This window comes from Cicer arietinum, chromosome 2 (genome assembly GCF_000331145.2).
Source record: "Cicer arietinum cultivar CDC Frontier isolate Library 1 chromosome 2, Cicar.CDCFrontier_v2.0, whole genome shotgun sequence".
In the NCBI taxonomy this organism is placed as follows: domain Eukaryota; kingdom Viridiplantae; phylum Streptophyta; class Magnoliopsida; order Fabales; family Fabaceae; genus Cicer; species Cicer arietinum.
In genome coordinates this window covers 43,828,127-43,851,282 of record NC_021161.2, presented here as the reverse complement: position 1 = coordinate 43,851,282, position 23,156 = coordinate 43,828,127, and the positions used below count along the sequence as shown (strand labels likewise).

The following is a 23,156-nucleotide window of genomic DNA, read 5'->3' as shown; positions in this document are numbered from 1 at the left end:
TCCCTACACTATTATTAGTCACACAATACAAGAATCACTTGTTGGTTTTGCTTACAATCAATCATAAATTACAAAACTTACAGGCAAAACGTAAATAGTGCAATACGCAAGTTGAGTTCCTTTCCAAGAGAAACAATAGTAACACTTGATAAAAAAGAGAATTCCACCCAAAAAATAAATTGAAAATACATCAAGTCATACGAAAAGGCACTAGTAAAAATGAAAAATCAGAAATCCAATTCCTCACCAAACAATTACAGAATAATTAGCCATGTTCTTCAAGTTTTCATGTATACTTGTCCACAAATTAATTACTTTTTGAGCATTTTCTATCAAGACTTATGAGTGGGTAACAGGTGATTCAGCTAAGAAATTGGCAATCCTATTTAAGAAATTTAAACCAAATACAGTCTCTTCACAATTGACCTTTACAGAAACAATCAATGGGTCGGAGCATTTACCTTCAACAGTGACTGTAATTAAGCATGGCATGGAATTGCTCAAGATCTCACTGCTGAAACGCAAACACAGCCCAGATGCATCATCAAGGTTGGAACTAACAGGCAAATCCACAGATACAAGAGAGAGATTGGCATTGCTCAGCATCTTCAGTGCTAAGGTTTCACATATCACAAGAAATCTGTCCTCTGTTTGAGTGTTGCTTTCCTTGTTCAGCTTTAGAATGTGATCATTGAAGGTGCAACTGGATGCCAATATTGCAAGAAAATCACGGTTAGAATTCCCAGGGATGAAACAGGAATGAATAAAAGGGAGAAAAGGAGGAGGTTGTTTGAAAAGTGTATATCCTAAAATTCTAGGAAAAATGGTGAATAACTAGTTGCTACAGTTCTATAATGGGCTGACAGCATGGACACGGAGGATCTACTTTTTTAACTTTCATTCAGTCATTCCGATGTATTCATATGGATCCAGAGAAACATAAAACACATTTAAGAAATGCTTTCCCAAGGACGCCTAACAGATATATAGACAAAACAAAGACCTTCAATAAGCAATATCCATTCTATTAAAATTTAAGTGTACTTTATTTTTTAGCCATAACATTAAATTAAATCACTGAACAGTGGGTCAAAACTCAAAAGACCATTGTAATTTAAATTTAAACTCACTCGAGTACAAAATTACTTACGAGAAGCATTTAAATTCAAATCTCCATTATTTTTCTCTTTGGCATACTAACTCTAATCTTGCATATGGGTGGCATCTTAAATGAATTTGACCAATGTGTAAATCTCTCTATCAAGGAAGTGTAAGTTTTCAAGCATTTCAGAATTCAAGTTAGGCCTAACTCAACTCCAAAAGCTACTTTAGTCATATGTCTAGTCAATGTTGGATCTGAACACCCACACACACACACACACCTCGAACACCACAACGAAGATGTTAGAGACTGTAATGGAAGACAGCCAAAAGTAGCTGCAAGAAATCAGCTAGGGTCTTAACCACCACCTTGATTAGGACTACTAGACATGTAGAGTGTGGACAAATGTGGGTGACTTAATAACAACAGGTCTAGGATAAGTTGTGATACCATATTAGAACTAGGGCTAGACCTAATTCAAGCAGGAAAGCTAGTTCAAAGAGTAAGGATTGTAAGAATTAACCAAGCCTTATAAGGACTAATTAACCATATCTCTAGTTGATGAGGGATCTCAACATACCTCCAACACAATGAAGGTGTTGGAGAATGCAAGGATGGCAGTCCAAGGTGACTAGGGTTTCCAACAAACCAACTCACACCCAAGACCAGACTTCTAGAGTGTGGACTAATGCAGACAGGTCAATAACAAATCTATGACGGGGTTTGATCCTATCTTAGAATTTAGGTTATGCCCAACTCAACTCCAGAAACTAGCTCAAGAAGTGAGGATTGTCCAAACATTACTATGAGCACTACATTGATCATATCTCTAGTCAATGATGGATCTCAACAAATATCATTAATATCTCATTCATTATTAAAAGTTTCAAGTGTGAGTAAAGAGGGCTACAGAGGATGAAGGAATCATAAGCTTCCTAAAAGGAACTTTAATCAGATACATGGTATCTCAAGGGTTGCGAATGCAGTCTTGACTATTTGTATCCAATAAACAACAGAATTGACGTACCTCCTCACATATTCAAACATCCCTGGAAGGTGAGATTCCTTATCTCTGAAATCTTCAATACCAAACGGAAGTGGTTTAACAAAGTATCCAATGTCAGGCCTTAGCTTGACAGGAAATTTCTTGTCATTGCAAAATAAAGCCAATTTCAGAGGCAAAAGGTGGTGATGGAAGCGAACTAGTAGAGCTCGTTTTGCTTTCTGACCAGGGTCTAGAGAAGGGATCGCCTCCATGGAAACCAGCGCTGGTTTATCAATATGAGATTTCAAGGTACTGCAACAAAAACATAAAACAAGTAGTAGGCATAAGCACTTACAAGGCTAGCAAGTAAAACTGGGATATATAAGCTGCAAATGCTGCTAGTCCAGTGACAACAGCAAGTACTTTGGACCCCATTTACAGACAACCTAAATTGAAATAATAGATACTAATTTACACCTGCCCAGTAAAAGAAACATGGAAGTTACCAGAAAAGAGGGTTAATACTTACTTTTCAGCTGCTTGTGATATTTGATTGGTAGAATCTGAGCTTTTGCTAGAATCCTCATCTATTAAGACTATATCAAACATGGACTCCAAAGAACAATTTTCAAATAACACTTCTAAACATACAAGATGAGAGGATATGCTTGAAGTTTCAGATAAAAAGGAATAATTCACCATTAAACCATTTCCATTTGCAGGATCCAAGAGAGTGTAGCTTTTGGGTTTAACACGACCTCCAATATTTCCAATGGTTATTCTCGCCGAAGATCTCCGAACTTGGCTCTGTTCAGTTTCTCTTCCTTTAGATGACTTGGATGGTTCATCCAACCAAGACTCGAGAGACTTCGTGGACATCAAGTCACCAAAACCAGAAGTGCCGGAGTGATCCCCACCATTCTGGTTTTCATTAACATTTCTAGTATCTGAAATTTGAATCAGTGGATCATCATTGTTGTCACCTTCATCGCCAGACACACTCTCATCACTGCCACTGACTTCGCTTGAACCAGAATTTGACTGTTCAGAACTATAATCAGAAGCATTTTCATCCTCTGAAGATCCAGATGAACCAGGATCATCCACCTCATCTGAATCACTCTTTTCAGCTCCATCGTACTGATCAATGTATGGAAGGCTACAAGGTTTTGGGAGAGGCTCATAGCCAGGAGCTGCATGGAATACTAACTGTGAAAGAGACCCTGGGAGATAAAACCTGTCATTGATAGGTTCATATGGAACTGTCACAGTTTTTGTCTGTCCACCATATATGCATTCTGCAAGTACACAAGACTGGTCTTTCTTTTGTGATTCACCATTTTCCTCTTCTACATTTTGAGATCCCAAATTGCTTGAGAAAAGTTTCTTCAAGAAGCGCGAACGATCACGAATATCATAGTTCAGGTCACGTTCAGCCAGTTCAACTATATAACTCCAAATTTTTCTCAAGGTCCAAATATCTTCTCCCTTAATGCACAGTAAAACCTAAGGACAAAAGCCATTAAAATTGTAAACTCATTTGTTTCAATGTAAACCCATTCCCCACTATTTTTTCTTATATAACAATTGAGGAAATGTGACAACAAAGAAGCATCAAGCATGTATATAAAATTCAGTAATTCAGGAGACAAGAAATAAGGTTCCAAGTTCTGACATATCAGTCGTTAACTCATTCTATGGTCCTACATACATTTAACAGTACACAGAGTGACAAAATTCAAATACAACTCAATCTTCTAACTGAAAAACTGGGAAAGAGACGTCAAAAAAAAAACTGGGAAAGGAACAAAAAATATAGAATGCATAGTGATAAACATCAACCAGACACTATATGGAGACCAGCATAAACACAAATTACCTATTTGGAGACATCCTATCAATGTCAGATGCTCTAAAACTAGGATCTCATGCAAAATGCATATACTGTGGACAAATTTTTCTGCCATATTTATGGGAAAAGTCATCTTTTGGTCTCTAAATTGATCATTTTCAGTTGGCTCCTTTGATAGATATAAAGTGGAACTGGAGAGCGCTGATGTACTGACATCTTCCACTTGGGATGCATTTTTTTTTTTTTTTGCATTAAGGGCTGCATCATCCTTGGTTTCTTTACATGATTAACAGACAAAAGAAATTCAAAAGAAAAGGTCTATAGAATATTGACACCAGGACTAATCCATAAACCAAAGCATCCTTTACTTTCCAAAGCTAAAACTTAAACAGCCACAAAACATAAACTATACACTCAACACAGATTTTCCATTTACAAATATTTCTTTAAACAACCAAACTGAATAATCAGGGACCTCGACAGTTATCTCAAGCCGGATTTAGCTATATTTTGTTACATTTGACCTCTAAACAAAACAATGACACCACACTGCATGCAGATGTTCACATCAAGTCTTGAAAAAGTTCCACTGAAGAATAAGAAGGAAAAGACTAGTGGAATACATTCTGCTCAGTTATTATATTAATCAATCAATAAGTAACAAGGTATATACGAACCAGCTTTTTGTACAAAAAGACAAAAGTAACATAATGATATACCTTTGTGATTGTATTAAGAATCTGAAGCTTAGTTTCTAATGCTTCTGAAGTAAAACACCAAGCAAGATACTTAAGTACTGTATTCAACATCCTTGGAATTATCTCACCCAAAGAACAATACTCCCCAAACATCCAGACAATCATTGCACGTGCAGCAGGGACCTTGATTGTATCCAAACTACGAACCAACTGAATTATAACCTTATAACAATTGAAATAGTTTGAGATCAGTCATAACTGCGCAAGCAATGTATCCAAATATTGCAATTACTACTAAATTAATAACTGCTACACCAAACACAAGATGTTGGTAAAACTAAATTTCTGCCTGCTTTGTTCCACATCTCCATATAGTCATTTCAAATTTACTTCTAATTCAATACAAAAAAGAAAAATAGTACCATTGAAAATAATTATATATGAGAAAGCATCAGAAGAATACCTTTTCATAACTGGGTGGTTCTAGTTTTATAATTGATATGATGGACATAATGGCCTGAACTAGTACGCCCTCTTCTCCATCCAAGGATCTGATTTCACCACACAAAAATTCTGCAAATATAGACGTTAAACAAGAAACATGAAATATTAAATCTAAAGATAGAATTTATAATCATCCCACACACCTTGCCTGATCAGATTCAACAGTCCTTCCAGGCATGTAGTTGCCATTTTTGGAAGTCGCTGAGCACATAGTCCAATGGCAGCAACTGTGTCTGCAGCAAATCTCCGGTTTGGATCTCTAATATAATCCTAGCAACACACTAAGAAAAGTATCAATTAATGCACCAAACTCTGATTATAGATGTCATAACAAAGAGATAAACATAATAATTAATGAAACTTATAAGCAGGTGAGAGTGTATTCCTCATTCCTGCATAAGCAGATCTTGGTCCTAAATTTTTTTTGGGTGAGGTAAAAGACTCCTATTGGACACTATTCCAAGGGCTTGACAAGGGCGTCGTGGTTGGAAAGTTGGAAGGTCGCAGTATACGACGGAGGAAGAGGAACACTAGAAGAATGAAATTTAGGGTTAAACTTTAACGACAAAAATACCAACATACTCCCATAACATTTTAAAATCTAAGGCCAATCTGGGTTTTCCCATAAAATACACATTCATATTTTACACAACTCGAGAAACTCGCAACCTGTGAACACAGCCAGAACGGTTGCGCTCCACCGGACCACGCTGCCACAGCCATGCACTGCACCGTTCCAGTGTGATCTCGCTGAGAAACTCCGCGATTAGCTACCTAGGTTTTACTTGGGAAAAAAGATCATCCAAACATGCACTTTGTTGGGACATATTGCATTCTTCAGCCAAGAAGATTGAGAGAATATACTAGTGGTATTTAAGAACCGAGACATCAGTGTGGTGGTCCTTAGTGACATATGATAATGGAATCCAAGGGGCTTGACAAGGGGAACAATCATTTTAGTGGGGAAAAAAGTAAACGGCTCTATATCAACAGTACAATAGTACAACATATAACTTGATGTGTAAAGTTAACAGCTTCAAATAAATTCATATTCCAACACTATCCAAAAATATATACTTGATGTGAAATACCTGAAACTCTTTAAGAATGAATGAAATCGATGACTCTGAAGCAAGAATAGAAAGTATTTCTAGCTTAAGCGCTTTTATTTGATAGGAATCTGCAGAATATATGAAGAAGTCTTCATAGTGTGGAGCAAATAGAGAGGGCATGGCTTTGGCAAACACTTGGATATTGGACAATACCTGCATAAGTCAATGAACAAATAATCATCAATATCAAAATCAAATATCAAAGAAATTGATAATATATATTGATTAACTAGAAACTCGTCATTTTATTGCCTTATCTGAAGATATTTTCTATGTACTTCAATTCTACTTCGTAATAAAAAAACAAAAATTCTGTTCATCGTTACCACAACTGACTAAAAATGTTAACCTGTCAATTGTGGAAACATGTTAATAACTTCATTCAAATATATGCCAACAAAAAAAGTAAAACAAAATCAAGCATTTGAAGGAAAGGCCATTAACATTGACCCCTAAATTGTATAATTCCTATGTTCCACGAACCATCCATGTCAATATGGTGGTATCACCTATTAGATGGGTAAGTCATCAAGGAGAGGTGACTCCTACAAGTGTCATCAGCACATCAAAATGTAATAAATGAATGATAAGATTAAGGAAGAGGTTGTTACTAAATTATAGGGCATGGCTGTACCCTCGTTCCCGTACACAAGTTTAATACCTATCCCAGTTTAATACACACCCCGCTCGCATTAAGTGATTCAGTGATATAATGATGTGTCCATTCAAATCATATATGGGCCATAGACAAAATGTAAAAAGAAAATATTGTTTTAAATCTTAGGTTCACCATAACTGCCAAGTCTAGACTACTATAGGTGTGTTCTGAAAGTGACAGTAGATAACTCTCTTCTCGTAGTGAGCAAGATATGTTTCAACCAGTATCAAGATTAACAGAAGTGTAATAAAGGCTGGAAATCAGTAAGAACAAGTTTGCACCATATTGCACACAATTTTACTACTGAGTATGGGATTCAGACTACAACTCTAGGGCAAGTGTCCCTGGCATCTACTCTAACCCAAATCAGATCCTCTCCCTCAAATTTTTCCCCTCTCTTTCCTATTTATGTAAACAAGCTAACATACATTCACAACGGCCAACAACTACTCATAACTGTTGGTCTGTTATTAACTGCCAATATCAAAGTTTGACCCGCTATCTTCACAAAACATTTTCTATAAAAGTATTAATTTATTAGACATTAGACAATAAAATACGACCTATAGTAAGATAGAACACGTATATACGAGCTTCGTAAAAGAAGAGCCCAGAGCCCATGAATAATAAATAAAAGTATTAAAAATTTAAATAATAAAGTACAAACAAAAGAATATAATAGCAAATGTAGACACAGCAATAAAACAAGATAAACAAAGAATTCAAGGAACGTTACTCACCACATATCTTGAGGCATGCGATGATCGCAGGACAAACAAGAGTGGTTTAACAATTCTTTTAACATCCTCCTTAGGCGCCATTATCCAGTGTACACCCGCAGCTGCAAGCACAACTGCACTGTTATGAGACCATAACAATGGGGATGTACACTGCAGTAGAATCTTCACAACTTCATTGTTGCTAGATGTATATTGTGATTCATCCAATTTAGGAGCAACCTTAATAGTAGAACTTGATCGTGATAAGTACTCATCAGGCCCTTCAATGTAACACTGGAAGATCATCTGTGCTAATTCAGATACAGTCTTCTCAGTGGCATAACCAGCATCTTCTTTTAAGGTAACATAGGGATCATCTTCATCTAAATGGCTATGACCTTTATTATACGAAGAAAACATGATGGATTCTTTAACAAGCCCATGTCTTGCTATCACATACCGCAGAAGAATCCCAATTAGCATTATTTGACCCCATTCTTCCACATCAGGAAGAATCTCACACAACTTTCTGTAATTTCTTCCAATAAGTGAAAAATTGTTTGGGCAAACAGAAGTAAATGCAGAAGCAGCAGCTCCAACAACACCTGGGGAATGATCGTTTAACAATAATCCAACAATCTGCACCACAAGAAGCATCAAAATTTATAGACAACTGTAATGACCTTCCAACCATACATGGATGAAATCAAATATCTGCCATAAAACTTTCTTTCATTAATTAGTTCAAAAGTATGAAACGTAAGATAATCTGGGAGAAAATGCAATTTTTTTATGATTATTATTATAATGTAATCTAGGTCCTATAGAATGTAAATATCAACAAGTATGATAAACAATACATGTGTCTACCAGACCTCTTCAATTGCAGATGCATGTTCCTCCATCCGTAAATCATGAAGCTTAGGAAGAGCATTAGCAGCACATTTTCTAACATAGACAGAAGGATCTCTAGCACATTTTCTCACAGCAACAAGAACAAGAGGTGTGATTGCATGAAGGCGGATTCCTGCCAAGGCTCGGAGTGCCCATGCCCTAACCAATGGGTTTGTGTCTCCCAAGTCCTTCTGGAAACAATTAATCGACAGCAATGCTTCATTTGGACGCCTAAACAAAAGAAAGAAAATTGAAATGATAAGAACACCCTTTACGTGGCAAAATAATGCTTAGGTTAAACAAAACATGGCCACAATTTTATGTGCCAATAGTATCCCAATTCCCAAAGATCAATGTACAACTTTTTCTTGAATCAACAAAAAATTGTAAATAAATCCATAACCAATAAAAAAAACAAATGCAGAAAGAAGTGATAAAACAGATCAAAGACCTACAAATGCATAACAAATCTACTATTCTACTGGTCCATAACCAACTGGAGAACAAAAACACATACTTAAATCATATTCTCAAATGCTTGAATAAATATGCATATTTAGCACCGTTTGTATTAGCTTATTTGAGTTTATCTACTCACTTATCAGATTGTTTGGGAGAGCTTATGACGTGTCATAAGCTCTTTTCAACATATTTCCAGAAGTTCTCCAAGATAGCTTATGGAAACAGCTCATAGAAATAGCTTACATAAAACACTTATATAGTAAGTGTTTATGCTACAAGTCCTTAACTAAGTTGCTTATCCAAAGAGGGCCTAATCAACTCAGAGCTTAAAACAAAACAAAAAATACAAAAATATACATATATATATATAGCTAAATTAAATACAATGAAACGAGAAAGAAAAAAGGAAGCAGTTGCAGGTAGAATAGAACGTACTTTTCAGCATAATGCAGAAGGTACAAGTAAACCAGCTTCTTCACTTCCAATGACGGAGACGCAACGTTTTTAACAACCTGTAATTTTCGTTGACAACGAAAACGAAGTAAAAAAAACAGAGAAAAAATACACACTAGTAACACACACACGCACGAATCACCTAGAAAATCAACAGTGCAAATCAACAAACATCTACGCTGCACACTCTCGATTCAAAATTTCCATCCTAACAAAGGTCAACTAAATCACGAGCAAAAATGGACCAGATCGAATGTGGTGTTATTCAATAACCGGTACGGAGAGAGAAGTATGGATTGGAGTGAGGGAGTGACCTGAGGGAAGAAATTGGAAACGTCGAAGCCTTGAGCGATGAGAGCGAGTAAGCGTTTGAGAGCTTCGCATTTCTCGGAATCGAACCTGCTGTCTAGGAGAGGGGCGATGTCGACGTCTTCGGGATCGTCGTACAGGTGTGCGTCGGTGCCGATCCGGAAAACTGCCGTGGATGCCTTGCTCAGAGATTCCGCCGTCGCTCCGAATTGGGGAAACATTTTGTTTCTTCTCTCTCTCTCTCTCTCTCTGGCTTTGAGTTGCAAGCAAATGTTAATTAGAGATCTGTTTAAGGTGATGGTGAATTGGGGAGAGACGGTGTGTGTAGTGATAGCCAAAGATGAGTGCACTGGATAAACACAAGAGAACTGATATGATATTTTTACATTTTACAAACTGTTCTTTTGGATGGTTCCTGAGTTTACATTTCATTAAGGAATAGATTAAAATAGTTTTAGAACACCATCCAATAAAAATTCATTTGGTCATATTAATCCATTTTTATATAATTATTTTAAAATTGATTCTATGACTGATAAAATATAATGATTTTTTAACATATGTATGTGTAAATTTATTTTAATTTATCATGCCCGTTAAACTCTTTTATTAATAGTGTATTATCTATTGTCTTAAAAATATAAGTTAGGTAAGTCATTAAAAATAAATATAATGAGATTTCAATAATTATTGTACTTCTTCTCAAGGTACAATCTTTGAATTCATATAAGACAAAAATCCACTAATAAATTTAAAGATAACACTTGACAAATCTTGTCGATACATTTTATATGCTCAAATTTAAATTCAATACATTAACTTTTTTATCTGATTAAGATTAGAAGGAGTGATATCAAATATAATTTCTTAATCACACTTACTAAGTTAAAATTATCAATGCTGTGAGGAAATTTAATATATTGAGATGTGTGTTAGATTTCAAGATATTTACTTTGTATTTAGTGTTATTTGTGTGTTGTCAAATTACTTAGATAGTTTTCTTTATAACAAAAGTTGTCAAATCTAAAAAAGAAAAAGAAACTACATGAAAAAAATTCAAAGGGTGTATATTTTCAAAACATTGTAGAAAAAATGAAATATCACAAAGTGATAATGGTCATAGACAATCAAAAACCATATTATTTTAGATAATTACAGTAGTTGTTGAAATCTATCTAAGAGATTTACGAAACAAATCGTTTCATTTAAAATATAATAATAATATTAATAAATAAATAAATAAATAAATAAATAAAATTAATAAAATTCAAATTTTCTACTTCACCTTCATTTTCACATTCAACCATCTATCGCTTTTTTCTCTCTCGGCAACACGAACTCCTCTACTATTTTTTTTTCTTTTTTTTTCTTCTTGCTACTTTTCATCCCACAACACAATTTTGTACATGTAAATTGTCAACCCTTAAAATAAATTTAACAACTCTAAAAGCATATCTTTTTATACTCATACAAATGCCCTTGGTTAGAATTTTGGGGTTAGGGTTAGTGAGTAAAGGAATGAGAAGAGTATCAATTATTTGAAAGGTATTTATTAAGACTCTTTGATGTAAAAACACAACACTAATACTAAGAATGAATCTCTAGAAAAATATAGTTGTGTTTAAAATATTATTTTGGTGCATATAGTAGATTTAAAAAAAAAAATTATGGTTTCTTATAGTTAGCTAAACTTTAGAATAAGTTTTCTAAAGTCTTGAGAAATTTTTTGATATTCAGATTTGTTAGGTGAGGTCATGTCTGCTATTTTAGGAGTTGTTGGAGAACAAATTTAGTCGATTATCTATAGTTGTGAGTGACTATCATTATCACATCTTTTTATTATGCTATAATTATTATTTTACTTATTTTCTATGTTAAAGTATTTATTTAAAAATTGGGGAACACAATCTTTAAATTTCGATTTCATACTAGTTTTTGTTATATAATATGTTTATAGTTTGATTTATTTAAGAGTTATAAAGTATTTAAATATGTTTTTCATGAGTTACGATGAAATGAGAAATGATCTTTAGATGTGTTTTTTTGGAAATCATTGTTATAATTATGAAATCATTGACGGAGGTAAGTGCACCTAGTTACATCATTTTGATTGAAGAGATTTACCCGTTAGATGGAGCCGTCCCGGTGAAATATGTCATTCTTAGGAGGAGTATGCTACAACGAGATGTAAGCTCTATAATTGATGGTTATGATGCGTTGCGACATTGAGAGAAGATGACTACTCGTTAGATGGAGTCACCCCTAAGGGAAAGGTCGTCATCAGGAGGAGATGACTATCAATAAGATGAAGTCGTCTTTTGGTTCTCAAAAATGTATATTTTTACTTGTTTTATTATCTATGATTTTTTTAAGGTTGTTTATTGTGATTTTCACTTCTTTATAAATTGGATTTTAAATATGTGTATTTGAACGGCTAAATTATAAGTTTAATGATTTTATGATGTGTATATTTTATTTGAGAATTATCCATATTTCATGTAATTTTGTTTAACATAATTGCCACAGAATTGTAAAACAATTATTTGCGTTTTTGTGTTTTCCTTCTAGTTGGTGGTAGTTATTGTATCCTTACTAAGTATTTGTGACTTACATCTCCATGTTGTTCATTTTTTTTATTCAGATTAACAGACAGTTAAGTAATAAGTTGTTAGTAGATTCAAGTGTCAATCATTTTTTTTATAGGCCTATTTGGTTGATGGCTCTTTTGTTAAGTATTTGTTGAGTCGTGGTATATTTTGCAGCTATTTTGAATCTAGAAAGTCTTTTGCGAATATATTAAATATTTAGATTTCCCTTTGAAATATTAACTCAGTTAAAAGTTTGAAACAAGATTTTTAAATTTAGAAACGTTACAGTTACAGATGATACTTTGTTGAAATATCGAGAAATATTATATATTTTTTGAATGATTATTTATAATTATGAAAATCGTTTAATTGTTAAGTTAGTTAGCAGACTTGTCAGACTAGGAGTATAGATTGAACGTCGGTCACTGTGTTTGATTTTTGGATCGTGAGAGTTTATCTCTCTCCACTTATGTTTCTCTATATGTAGTGGTCAAGATTTGAACTCTTGACCAAATTGTTCATGGTCCAAATATATACAACTTATATCACATTATGTTGATATCAAAACTTCGATTTGCTCAATCTATAATAACTAATAGGTCTAAAAATTTGTTAGTCTATTTAAACATATGATGAATCCTAATATATAAATAACTCAAACAAAATATTAATGTTTTTCACTAACGTGCAAACCACAAGCTACTATGTCCATGACCATATTAAGGCATTACACAACCACATCAAAGCCTCACAACAACTTCACTTGCTGAAAACCTTTGCTTTTTATTGAGCTTTGATCTTTTCAAATTATTTCAAAGCTTTACCACATGAGGTAGTACCAAGAATCTTAGAGGATTCATTGGCCTTTAGACCCTCTTTGTCATGCCACCACAACCATTTAGTCTCAGATGAGAGATATAAATTCCATTTGTGTCTATAACTAACCAATCCACCCATAAAAAAGATCATTTCATTATTAATATTAGAAGAAGCTTTGATATAAAACCTTTTAAATTATTCACTTATCCTAAAGACAAGTCAAATACCGATGAAAAATAGATCTTAATAGATCGACAAGTCAAATAAAAATATTCTTATAGACCTGTAAGTTACATCATTTTCAAAGGAGACAACATTTGGCTACCCAAAGAGAATTTTAGCCAATATTTAGATCCATATCAATATTACCTTGGAGAGTGAGATGCACCAAATGGTTGAAATTGTCCATAAAAGTGAAAGATTTTTTAACATAGTGACCAATTATGCGAGTAAGTGAAAATATAAGGACCAAAATTACAATTAAGTTGATGTAAATTTATACTGACAATATAAATTATTAATAAATTTAAATATTATTCTAAAAAATGTAGTTCAAGAAAGTTGAGACATTTAGAAGAATTTCATAACAACATCTAGAGTTCAAAAGATAGTTATTGTCGAAATATGCATATATATGTAATTTGTCAATAATTAAATAAAAATATTTATTATTGTTCCCGATCAAACAAAAACCCAACTCGTCATAAACATGTCTCTCAACCCCATCCTCCTCCTCAAAGCTTTGTACGGAATATTCCCCGATGCAATCTAACTCTAATGGTTAGAAACGAACGTGGAGCAAATATCGTGCCATCACATCCTCGAGGACACAAAGATTACAAACAACTTTACAATTCAATTAGTACCATCTTTAATCCAAGTACGCACTTAATATCATACATCTATTCTCACTCAATCTCTTTCTAACTCGAAAATTAGAGTATTTGTCGAAATACCATCCTCGTTATTCACCAACTCGGTCATCTTTTCGATTCATTTGGAATCAATTACTAATGATATTTAATTTTATAAACTAAAAAAAAACTATTTAGTTTAATTTAATTTAATTTCATTTCATTTTAAGTGATTTAGTTAAAAGTGTGAATCTAGAGAAGTAGAGTTAGTGATGTTTTATCGGTTTGTGAGAGTGAAGTGTCGTAACATGGTGGTTCGAGGCAAACAAATCCAACGTGTGTGTCTTCGAAACTTGAAACGGCAATGGTAGCAATGTTCGTTACTCCACAACATCAAACCCTAATTACTGTCCAAAATTTTCACTTTTACTCTCACAATTCCCTTCATTCTTCCTCTTCAAATTCGATTTATCTCATGCACAGAGCTTCCAATTCCACTCTCTTCAAGGTCAACAACTCTCTCTCTCTCTCTCTCTCTTAACATTCATAAATTCTAAAATCTTCCCTTCAATCTTTTATACTTTAATTCTCATCATTATAATAATTATTAAAATGCTTTCTTCTTTTTGACTTCATTTATATCTACTGAATCACATCATAAATTAATCTCTTTGCCTTTTTTTTTTACCTTAGCTTTATTATTCGGTTTGATTATTGTTCTGTTTTGGATTTCTTTGTTGATTTATGTGATGATGGATAAAGAACTGGAAATGGTCAAGAGTTTTTATAAAAATAAAAATAAAAATAAAAATAAAAAACAAATGGGAGTGTTTCTGTGCTTCGTTGTTTGATCATAGTTGATGTTGGTTGAATTTATGACATTCTTTTGGAAGGACTTGGATGTGGCTTTGTTTTGGATAAACGACTTAATTGAACATAAGTTTATTACATAAGCATTTATCATAAGGTTGCATTTCTATAAAATAAAGTCAAAATTATTTTCATATAAGCTATTAGAGTTGATATCGTAAGCTATCCTAAAGAGCTTATGGTAATAAGCTAATTTGTTTCTATAAACTCGTTTAATATCACAAGTATTAAAGTCAGTAGACAAGCTCGAATAAATCAATCCAAGGAAACCCTCACTCTGTCAGGGAATCTTGTAGTCAATGCAGTCAGTGACTTTAAGTCATAAGATGAAGACCAAATGACTCACATTGTGACTTTCGCAAATAAGGAATTTAAAATCTCACATGAATCCGATTTTTATAAATGTCTGAGATTGGTGACTGCAATAACTTTTGATTGCACCAAATCAATTTCCCTTTAAAGAAAGTGTAAGCATTGGATTCAGAACCCAGCAGCCAGAAATTACACATTTTCCGCACACTTGATATGGGCGGTCCATATTTCAACTTTGGTAATTCAGGTGAAAATTAAAGTAGCAATGCGAGCCTCTAATCTTTGATCTGACAATCCAGACCAATGACTGTGTGATTGTGTCATTCTTTGAATATTGGGAATCCAAATCAACAAACTAGAAATGTTATTACGAACAATTTCATAATGCTTCTGTTATTTTGATCAGAAGTTATTTACCTGTTTCTTGACATTTTTGTTTTAGGCTGTATCTGTTCATGCATTATCTCTTCTGAAACTCCATACTCCAAAGTAAATTCTAAATTATAAGTTCTAATATTAATTTTTGTTTTTCAGGTGCCATAATTTTGAGTTGAGCCTAGGAGAAACTCTAATGGCTCACTGCTCTATCAAGGATACTGGTATTACAGTATCCCAATTGAGTTGGTGGTATGTTGTTTCATCTTACGAAGAACTCAAACAAGGGAGACACAAGGTGAAAACCTCAGCCGAGACTTTCACTTGTCCGTACTGCCCTGAGAGAAAACATGATTATAAGTACAATGAACTACTTAATCATGCTACTGGGGTTGGTAGGAGTAGTTCGGACAAGAGAAGTGCTAAAGAGAAGGGTAGTCATCTGGCTTTGGTAAAATATTTGGAAGAAGATCTTCCTAGTAAAGATAGTCCATCAAAACCTGTAGATCAAGGTGACCTGTTTGTTAATGAAGTTACCATAAAAAAGATTCTCTTAATTTTTCTTTTCTCCCTGTTATTTCATATATGCACAAACTTGCTATTTCACAAAGGTGATGAGCACTTGTTTGGATTTACGTTTGCATCTTGTTTCTCGTATCCTGAGACACTTTTGATGTGAATTCTGAAGTTACGAATTATAGTTTGTGGATGGCCGTGCGTCAGACCAAATCTAGCCAAGGTTCCAAATGTATACTGAATGGAAAAATGAAGATTTCTGGTAAATCGGCTAGACAATGGTCAATGCTAACTCTAACTTTTGTCTCTCAGGTACAAACATTATAAGCCCGGGGCAAACTGTAATGTCTCACTGTTCTATCAAGGATACCGATATAAGTTGGTGGTATGTTGATACAGCTTATGAAGAGCTCAAAAATGGAACTCAAAACGCGAAAACCTCAGACGGGAATTTCATATGTCCATACTGCCCTAAGAGAAAACAAGATTATGCATACAGGGAACTCCTAGAACATGCTTTTATGGTGGGTCGGAGTAGTTCAGAAAAGAGAAGTGCTAGAGAGAGGGCTAATCATCTGGCTTTGTTGAAATATTTGGAAAAGGATGTTGTAAGTATGCCTGGCCCGTCAAAACCTGTCGAAAAAGGTGATCCTGCTGTTTATAAATTCTTCTATGACCAAATTTTAGTTCAAGTTAATTTATTTTTCCGAGTTATTGAATATGCGGATACTTTCCAACTCACAGTGGTATTATAATGGAATAATGTAGATATCCATAGCGCATCATAGCAACAATCAGTGCTAAAACTAGTTTTGTCTTTCAGGTACAAATTTGATAAGCCAAGAACAAACTGTTACAGTCACGGCTCACAACTCTAACAAGGATACTGATACAAGTGAATCTCAAATAAGTTGGTTTTATGTAGATAAATTTTATAAAGAACTCAAGAAGGGAAGTCTCAATGTGAGAATCTCAGATGCGGCTTTCACTTGTCCATACTGCCCTAAAATGAGAAAACCGACCTATGAGTACAGGGAACTCCTTGAACATGCTTCTGGGGTGGGTCAGAGTTGTTCGCAAAAGAGAAGTGTCAGAGAAAAGGCAACTCATCTGGCTTTAGTGAAATACTTGAAAAATGATATCATCGTTATGAATGTGACTGGTCCATCAGAACCTGTGAATGAAGGTGATTCCCCCTATTAAGGAAGCAATTTGTTATAAAACTTCAGTTCAAGTTTTCCTAGTTACTGAATATACTGAGATTGGCCAATTCAATTCACAGATGTCAGATATTTAGTGGAAGTGATGTGTAAAGAGACACATTTTATCAAAACGGAAAATTGATAAATTACCATGACAACAATCGGTACTGATACAAATTTTTGTCTTTCAGTTTCAGGAACTATAGTAAACCCAGCAGAAAATGTGACAACTCGCTGCTCTGACAAAGATTCTGATAAAAGCACATCTCAAATAAATGGGTGGCAAATAAACAAATCTTATGAACAACTCAAAAAGGGGATTCAAAATGTGAAAAGCTCAGACGATACTTTCATTTGCCCATACTGCCCTAATAAAAAGAGAAAACGGGACTACGCGTACAGGGAAATCCTTGAACATGCTTCTGGGGTGGGTTGGAGTAGTTCACAAAATAGAAGTGCCATTGAAAAGGCCAATCATCTGGCTCTGGTCAAATATTTGAAAAAGGATCTTATAAATGTCGGTGGTTCTTCAGAACCTATGGATGAAGGTGATCAACTCACAATGATATTTAATGGAATGGAAGTAATCTATAAATCAACTTTACAAGAATCATTACTAACACTAATTTTGTCTTTCAGGCACCATAATGTTGAACCGAGGAGAAACTGTAACAGGTCACCTCCCTGAGAAGGATACTAATAAAAGGGCATCTCAAATAAATGTGTGGTTTGTAAATAAATCCTATGAAGAACTCAAAAAGGGAAGTCTCAAGGTCAAAACATCAGAAGAAACTTTTGCGTGTCCATATTGCCCTAAGAGAAAATGGGATTATAAGTACAATGAACTCCTTAATCATGCTTTAGGGGTCGGTCAGAGTGACGCACAAAGGAGAAGTGTATTGGAAAAGGCCAATCATCTAGCTTTAGTGAAATATTTGAAAAAGGATCTTATGAATATGGAATATCGAATAAAACCTGTAAATAAATATTTGGAAAAGGATCTTATGAATGTGGAACATCCAACAAAACCTACAAACAAAGGCCGTCTTCTTGTCAGTTCTGAAAATCAGTTTGTGTGGCCATGGACTGGGATTGTGGTTAACATTCCCACGAGACAGACAGAAGATGGACGGTGTTTTGGGGAAAGTGGTTCCAAGCTAAGGGATGAATACCGAAGCAAGGGTTTTAATCCATGTAGAGTCCGCACACTTTGGAATTCTTGGGGTCACACTGGAGCTGCGGTTGTGGAATTCAATAAAAGTTGGCTAGGCTTACATAATGCATTGGCATTTGAAAAAGCATATGCAGTAGATCATCATGGGAAAAATGATTGGCTTGCTTATACTGAAATGAAGTCTGGTCTTTATGCGTGGGTTGCTCGAGTTGATGACTACAATATGGACAACGTAATTGGGGAACAACTACAGAAGATGGGTGATGTCAAAACAATACCTGAAATCATGGAAGAAGAAGCTAGAAGGCTTGATAAACTTGTGTCCAGTGTGAATAAAATTCTTCAAGTAAAGAACAATCAATTAAAAGAATTAGAAGTAGTATGCAATGAAATTACACTTCGCATGGACATTGTGGTGGGTGAAATAGACAGGCTCACTCAATCTCACAGTCAAGGTATCTATTATTATTGAACCTGCGTCAATTTTTCTCTAATTTGGATTATTACTTGGCAATCATTTCTGTTACCGTTTCTTGTTTCCAGTTTCCAGTTTCCAGTCGTGGAAGCTCGAGTCTATAGTGTAATGGAAACTATAACTTGTTTACAACTGTAGAAGGCTCACCGGGAATGTTAGGTGGTAAAAAACCAACAAGAAAATAAACTCAGTATCATAGAGACGAGACTGGTTTGATAGACGAGTGAGTATACAAGACAAGATAGGATTCAGAATAGAATCATTAGAGAGAAAATTGGGGTAGATCCTATTGTAGAATGGTAGAGTCTCGTCTTAGGTTTCTTAAGTGTGTGAGGAGAACACAGATAGAAAGGTTAGTAAGGGTAGATAGAGACTAATGAAAACTATAGGCCAAACCAAAAAGAGAGATATACTGGTGAATGATTTATTTGTGAACTTTAGAGACTAAGGAAAACTATAGACCAAGACTTATTTCCTTAGAGAGATATATACTGGCATCACTTGATTCATGTAGCTGACTCCACTTAATGGAAAAAGTCTTGGTTGTTGTTTGTACAACTACTAGTGTGGTAGCATGTAGACCACTAAAATTGAATCTGATTTCAACAATTTTTATTGGGAGAATCAAATAAATAGTGAGAATTCTGAGTTTTCAACAATTAATTGTTTTTAAATGATGTTGAACTACTCAAATGACATTCTTTCATCATTGCTTGTGTTCAGAGATGAAGAAAATACAGTCAAGTGCAACTCAACACTTTCAGAATATTTTAAATGGTCATGAAAGGCTTAAGTTGCAACTGGAATCTCAGAAAAGAGAACTTGAGATGCGAAGAATTGAACTGGAAAAACGTGAGGCACATAATGAAACTGAAAGAAGAAAGTTGGAAGAAGAGATTAATGAGGTGTAGTGCTTTTCTAGTATTTGTTTCATCTCTTGTATCATACTGTGATTTAATTTCATGTGAAATGAAGATCAAAATGAAAAATATTGTTTTAGGGTGATCAATTAAAATTTAAGGTTATCAACATTTGGATGTTTTAGTGACTTCAGAGAAGGAGTTGACAACCAATATTTTCCTATATTTTTCTTTTTCCTCCAAGTCCTAAGAAGGATCTTGCTGAGGAATCTATAAGCCAAAAGTTTAACATTATTTGTTTTCTGTGTCATGGAAGTCCTTCAATAATAATGTGTTGCTAAGAATCTTGTGAAATGTTTTGTTTAGCTCCATGCTTATGTCTGTTTCCTTTTCAGACTGCAACTAAAAATCACTTTCTTCAAATGGCGTCTCTGGAGCAACAGAAAGCTGGTGAAAATGTTTTAAAACTGGCTGCAGATCAAAAGGTTCGTGTAACTTGTTTTTATGCTTTGTTAGAGTAAAAAAATGTCAATGTCAGCATCAGAGTAGCAAGCTGTTAATGGTACTTACTATCTACTTATCCAGCGGCAAAAAGAGCAACTCCATGCTAAAATCATCCGGCTTGAAAAACAACTAAATGTGAAACACAATCTCGAATTGGAGATTCAGCAACTAAAAGGAAAGTTAAATGTCATGAAGCACATGGAAGATGATGATGGAGACTTAGATGTTCTGTATACAATGGATGCTTTACATAAGGATTTAAGAGAAAAGGAACAGTCACTTCGAGACATGGATGCGTTGAACCAAACACTGATCGTTAAAGAGCGTAAGAGCAATGATGAACTGCAGGAAGCTCGAAAGGAATTGATTAATGTAATTTTCTAATGTATCTTCTGTTGTTTACAGATTGCTGATTTTGTTAAACATCTGTTCAATTTGGTATTGTTTTTGAAATTTTCTGATGTTCTAATTATTAGCTCTTTAGAGTGTGGTCTCCATCATGTTTTTAGATGATGATTTTCATGCTCATAAATGTTTATATGAATTAAATACAATATTGAATGATTGAGTAGACTGTCCTGCATATTGCACAACGCCAGAAAAGAAAATTACTTTTAAACTATGATATGCTGACTTTTTAAACTATGATATGGTGAAGGCATCTTCAATGCTCATTTGTGGTGACTTGTCGTGCATGGTTTTTATCTTCTGAAATTTCCTTACATCTTTTAAACTCTCTTGGGCTTTTATCTATTGCAGAGCATTAAAGAGATGCCGAGTCGTGGCGATATTGGTGTGAAGAGAATGGGGGAGCTAGATATTAGACCATTCATAGAAGCTATGAAAAAAAAATATAATGATGAGTATGCAGAAGATAGAGCTTCAGAACTGTGTTCATTATGGGAAGAGTATCTGAAGGACCCTGAATGGCATCCATTTAAAATTTCTGTAATTGAAGGCAAACATCAGGTTTGTGTGTGTCTTTTTTAATTTTAGGACTAAGAAGAATGATGTCTATATTTAGGAAAATTTCAATTAGGATATCTTCAAATGTTATCATAATGTGGTTGGATCAGTAGGTTGATCTATCTCTATATATTTTCCTTGTGAAACTTATATGCTTCATGTTTTCTTTTAATTTCAGGAAGTTATAGACGATGAAGATGAAAAGCTGAAAGAATTGAAAAACGAGACAAGTGTAGAAGTCTATAAAGCCGTGGTGGCGGCATTGAAAGAGATAAATGAATATAATCCAAGTGGGCGGTATGTAACCTCGGAATTGTGGAACTATGCAAAGAGAAAGAGAGCAACATTGCAAGAAGGAATACAAGTTTTGTTGAAGCAATGGAAATTTCATAGACAAAAAAGGGGAATGATATGAGCTTGGTATGTTTTCTATTTGTATAAGATACTTCATTTTTCTTTAGAACTGTATAGCAAGAAAAATATTTTCCAAATGAGGTTCAATTTTCTTTTGAACTGTTGGTTTACTTTTAATTCAAGTTTGGTATAAAAATTAGTGTAAACTTTTAAATTAAATGCAAAAACTTGCTTTTATTACTTCCTTTCGAACTAAGGTTCGATTTTGCCTCACATAAACCAAACATATGTATGATGACTAAAATTGCATTTGACACGAGAGAATCAATTCTGGTAGTTGTCATGTAACTGCGGATTATATTGCTGAAAGGTTAGTGTCTGATGCTGGAATTAGCGCGTTGTTTTTCTCAAGGCAAATGTGCTGTGAATTCAAGCTGCCACATGCATAATGGTTGAGGAATATTTTGCTTCTCTGGACACTTGATGCTTTTGTGGAGGCATACTATGTAAAACATTTGTTTCATCATATATGTATATAACATCATTTCTATCTGCCTTCATTAATTTGCTTTTAATATATTCAACGAGTTGAGTTTATCTAAGTCTCTATTTTCGTACGGTTATAGAAAGATTTTAAAATTTTGTTTAGGTGTGAAGTTAGTAAAACATTTGTGAAAATAACATTTCTTCGTAGAGATTTAGAAGATGTTTCTGCCAAAAACCAGGAGAATTCTCCTCTAGTGGTGGTGGAGTGATGCACCTTTTTTTTATTGACATTAAAGTACAGACAAAATTTGTGGAATTCTAGATTTGACACAAGATACATATATCAACAAGGTTTTAGAAAGGCATTACTAATGAAAGGTTGTTCACCAAGCGACATATTTTAAAGGGTGATACACTCCACTTGAATCAATGCTTGAGTAATTAATTTGAGAGGGAAAAACTACATAAAATTCAATATGCTTCTAATTTTGTAAGTCTAGTTTATATATAAGTTAACTGAATTTTTTTATTCATTTTCATTTGTGCCGTCGCTTTCTTATGTTGATTCGTTTTGTAGGTATCCTATTTAAATAAATGCGAATCTATTCTTTATTTGTGGGATTGTTATAAAATTCATTTAATTTAATAGTAAACATATGCATTCAATTAAAAACTATAAGACGATGTGTGCTACATTTCTTTGCAAATACTAGTATTACTTTTATTTAATTTAACAAGGGAATTTACGAAAGACATCACGCAAGGTATTCTTGGATACCAATCTACAAAGAGACAAATACAGTTAGTTGATTAGCATCCATTTGCATAATTTTTTTTCTTCACCCTTTCTACTTTAGCTTTTCGGCGCGAGCAAGCGTGCTTTTAATTAAGGACGTTCATGCATCAAACACACTTTTGTCAAATTTCAACTACCGAATCATATTTGTGGGTAGAAAGAGCAAATCACCATTCAATCAACTTGTAATAACAATGTAACTAGATAAATACTTGTTTACTCATAAACATAAAAGGCACACTCACACAAAAAATACG

The 23,156-nt window shown here is 34.1% G+C and overlaps 2 protein-coding genes across 5 annotated transcripts; one reads left to right on the top strand and one right to left on the bottom strand.

Annotated features, from left to right (window-relative positions):
• Window positions 1-95: 95 nt before the first annotated feature.
• On the bottom strand, window positions 96-10,158 carry LOC101499754 (AP3-complex subunit beta-A). Its single transcript, XM_004490835.3, has 11 exons — window positions 9,754-10,158; window positions 9,422-9,498; window positions 8,506-8,755; window positions 7,652-8,269; window positions 6,233-6,406; window positions 5,285-5,411; window positions 5,101-5,210; window positions 4,659-4,859; window positions 2,617-3,593; window positions 2,130-2,399; window positions 96-703 (listed from the first exon to the last, which is right to left on the bottom strand). Exons 1-11 carry the CDS (start codon window positions 9,967-9,969, stop codon window positions 340-342), a joined length of 3,384 nt encoding a protein of 1,127 aa, XP_004490892.1. The 5' UTR covers window positions 9,970-10,158; the 3' UTR covers window positions 96-339.
• A 4,110-nt stretch (window positions 10,159-14,268) lies between these two features.
• LOC101499007 (protein INVOLVED IN DE NOVO 2-like) lies at window positions 14,269-22,194 on the top strand. 4 transcript variants are annotated; one of them, XM_004490834.4, is made up of 12 exons: window positions 14,269-14,517; window positions 15,726-16,078; window positions 16,395-16,727; window positions 16,906-17,268; window positions 17,476-17,832; window positions 17,924-18,913; window positions 19,657-19,838; window positions 20,189-20,278; window positions 20,379-20,669; window positions 21,057-21,266; window positions 21,442-21,683; window positions 21,993-22,194. In XM_004490834.4, the coding sequence occupies exons 2-11, from the start codon at window positions 15,763-15,765 to the stop codon at window positions 21,676-21,678; spliced, it is 3,369 nt and encodes a 1,122-aa protein (XP_004490891.1). In that variant the 5' UTR covers window positions 14,269-14,517; window positions 15,726-15,762; the 3' UTR covers window positions 21,679-21,683; window positions 21,993-22,194. The 4 variants fall into 4 exon arrangements, with proteins under 4 accessions (XP_004490891.1, XP_004490890.1, XP_073221214.1 ...); XM_004490833.4 differs by having other exon boundaries at window positions 21,988-22,194; XM_073365113.1 differs by having other exon boundaries at window positions 21,955-22,194.
• Window positions 22,195-23,156: the final 962 nt, after the last annotated feature.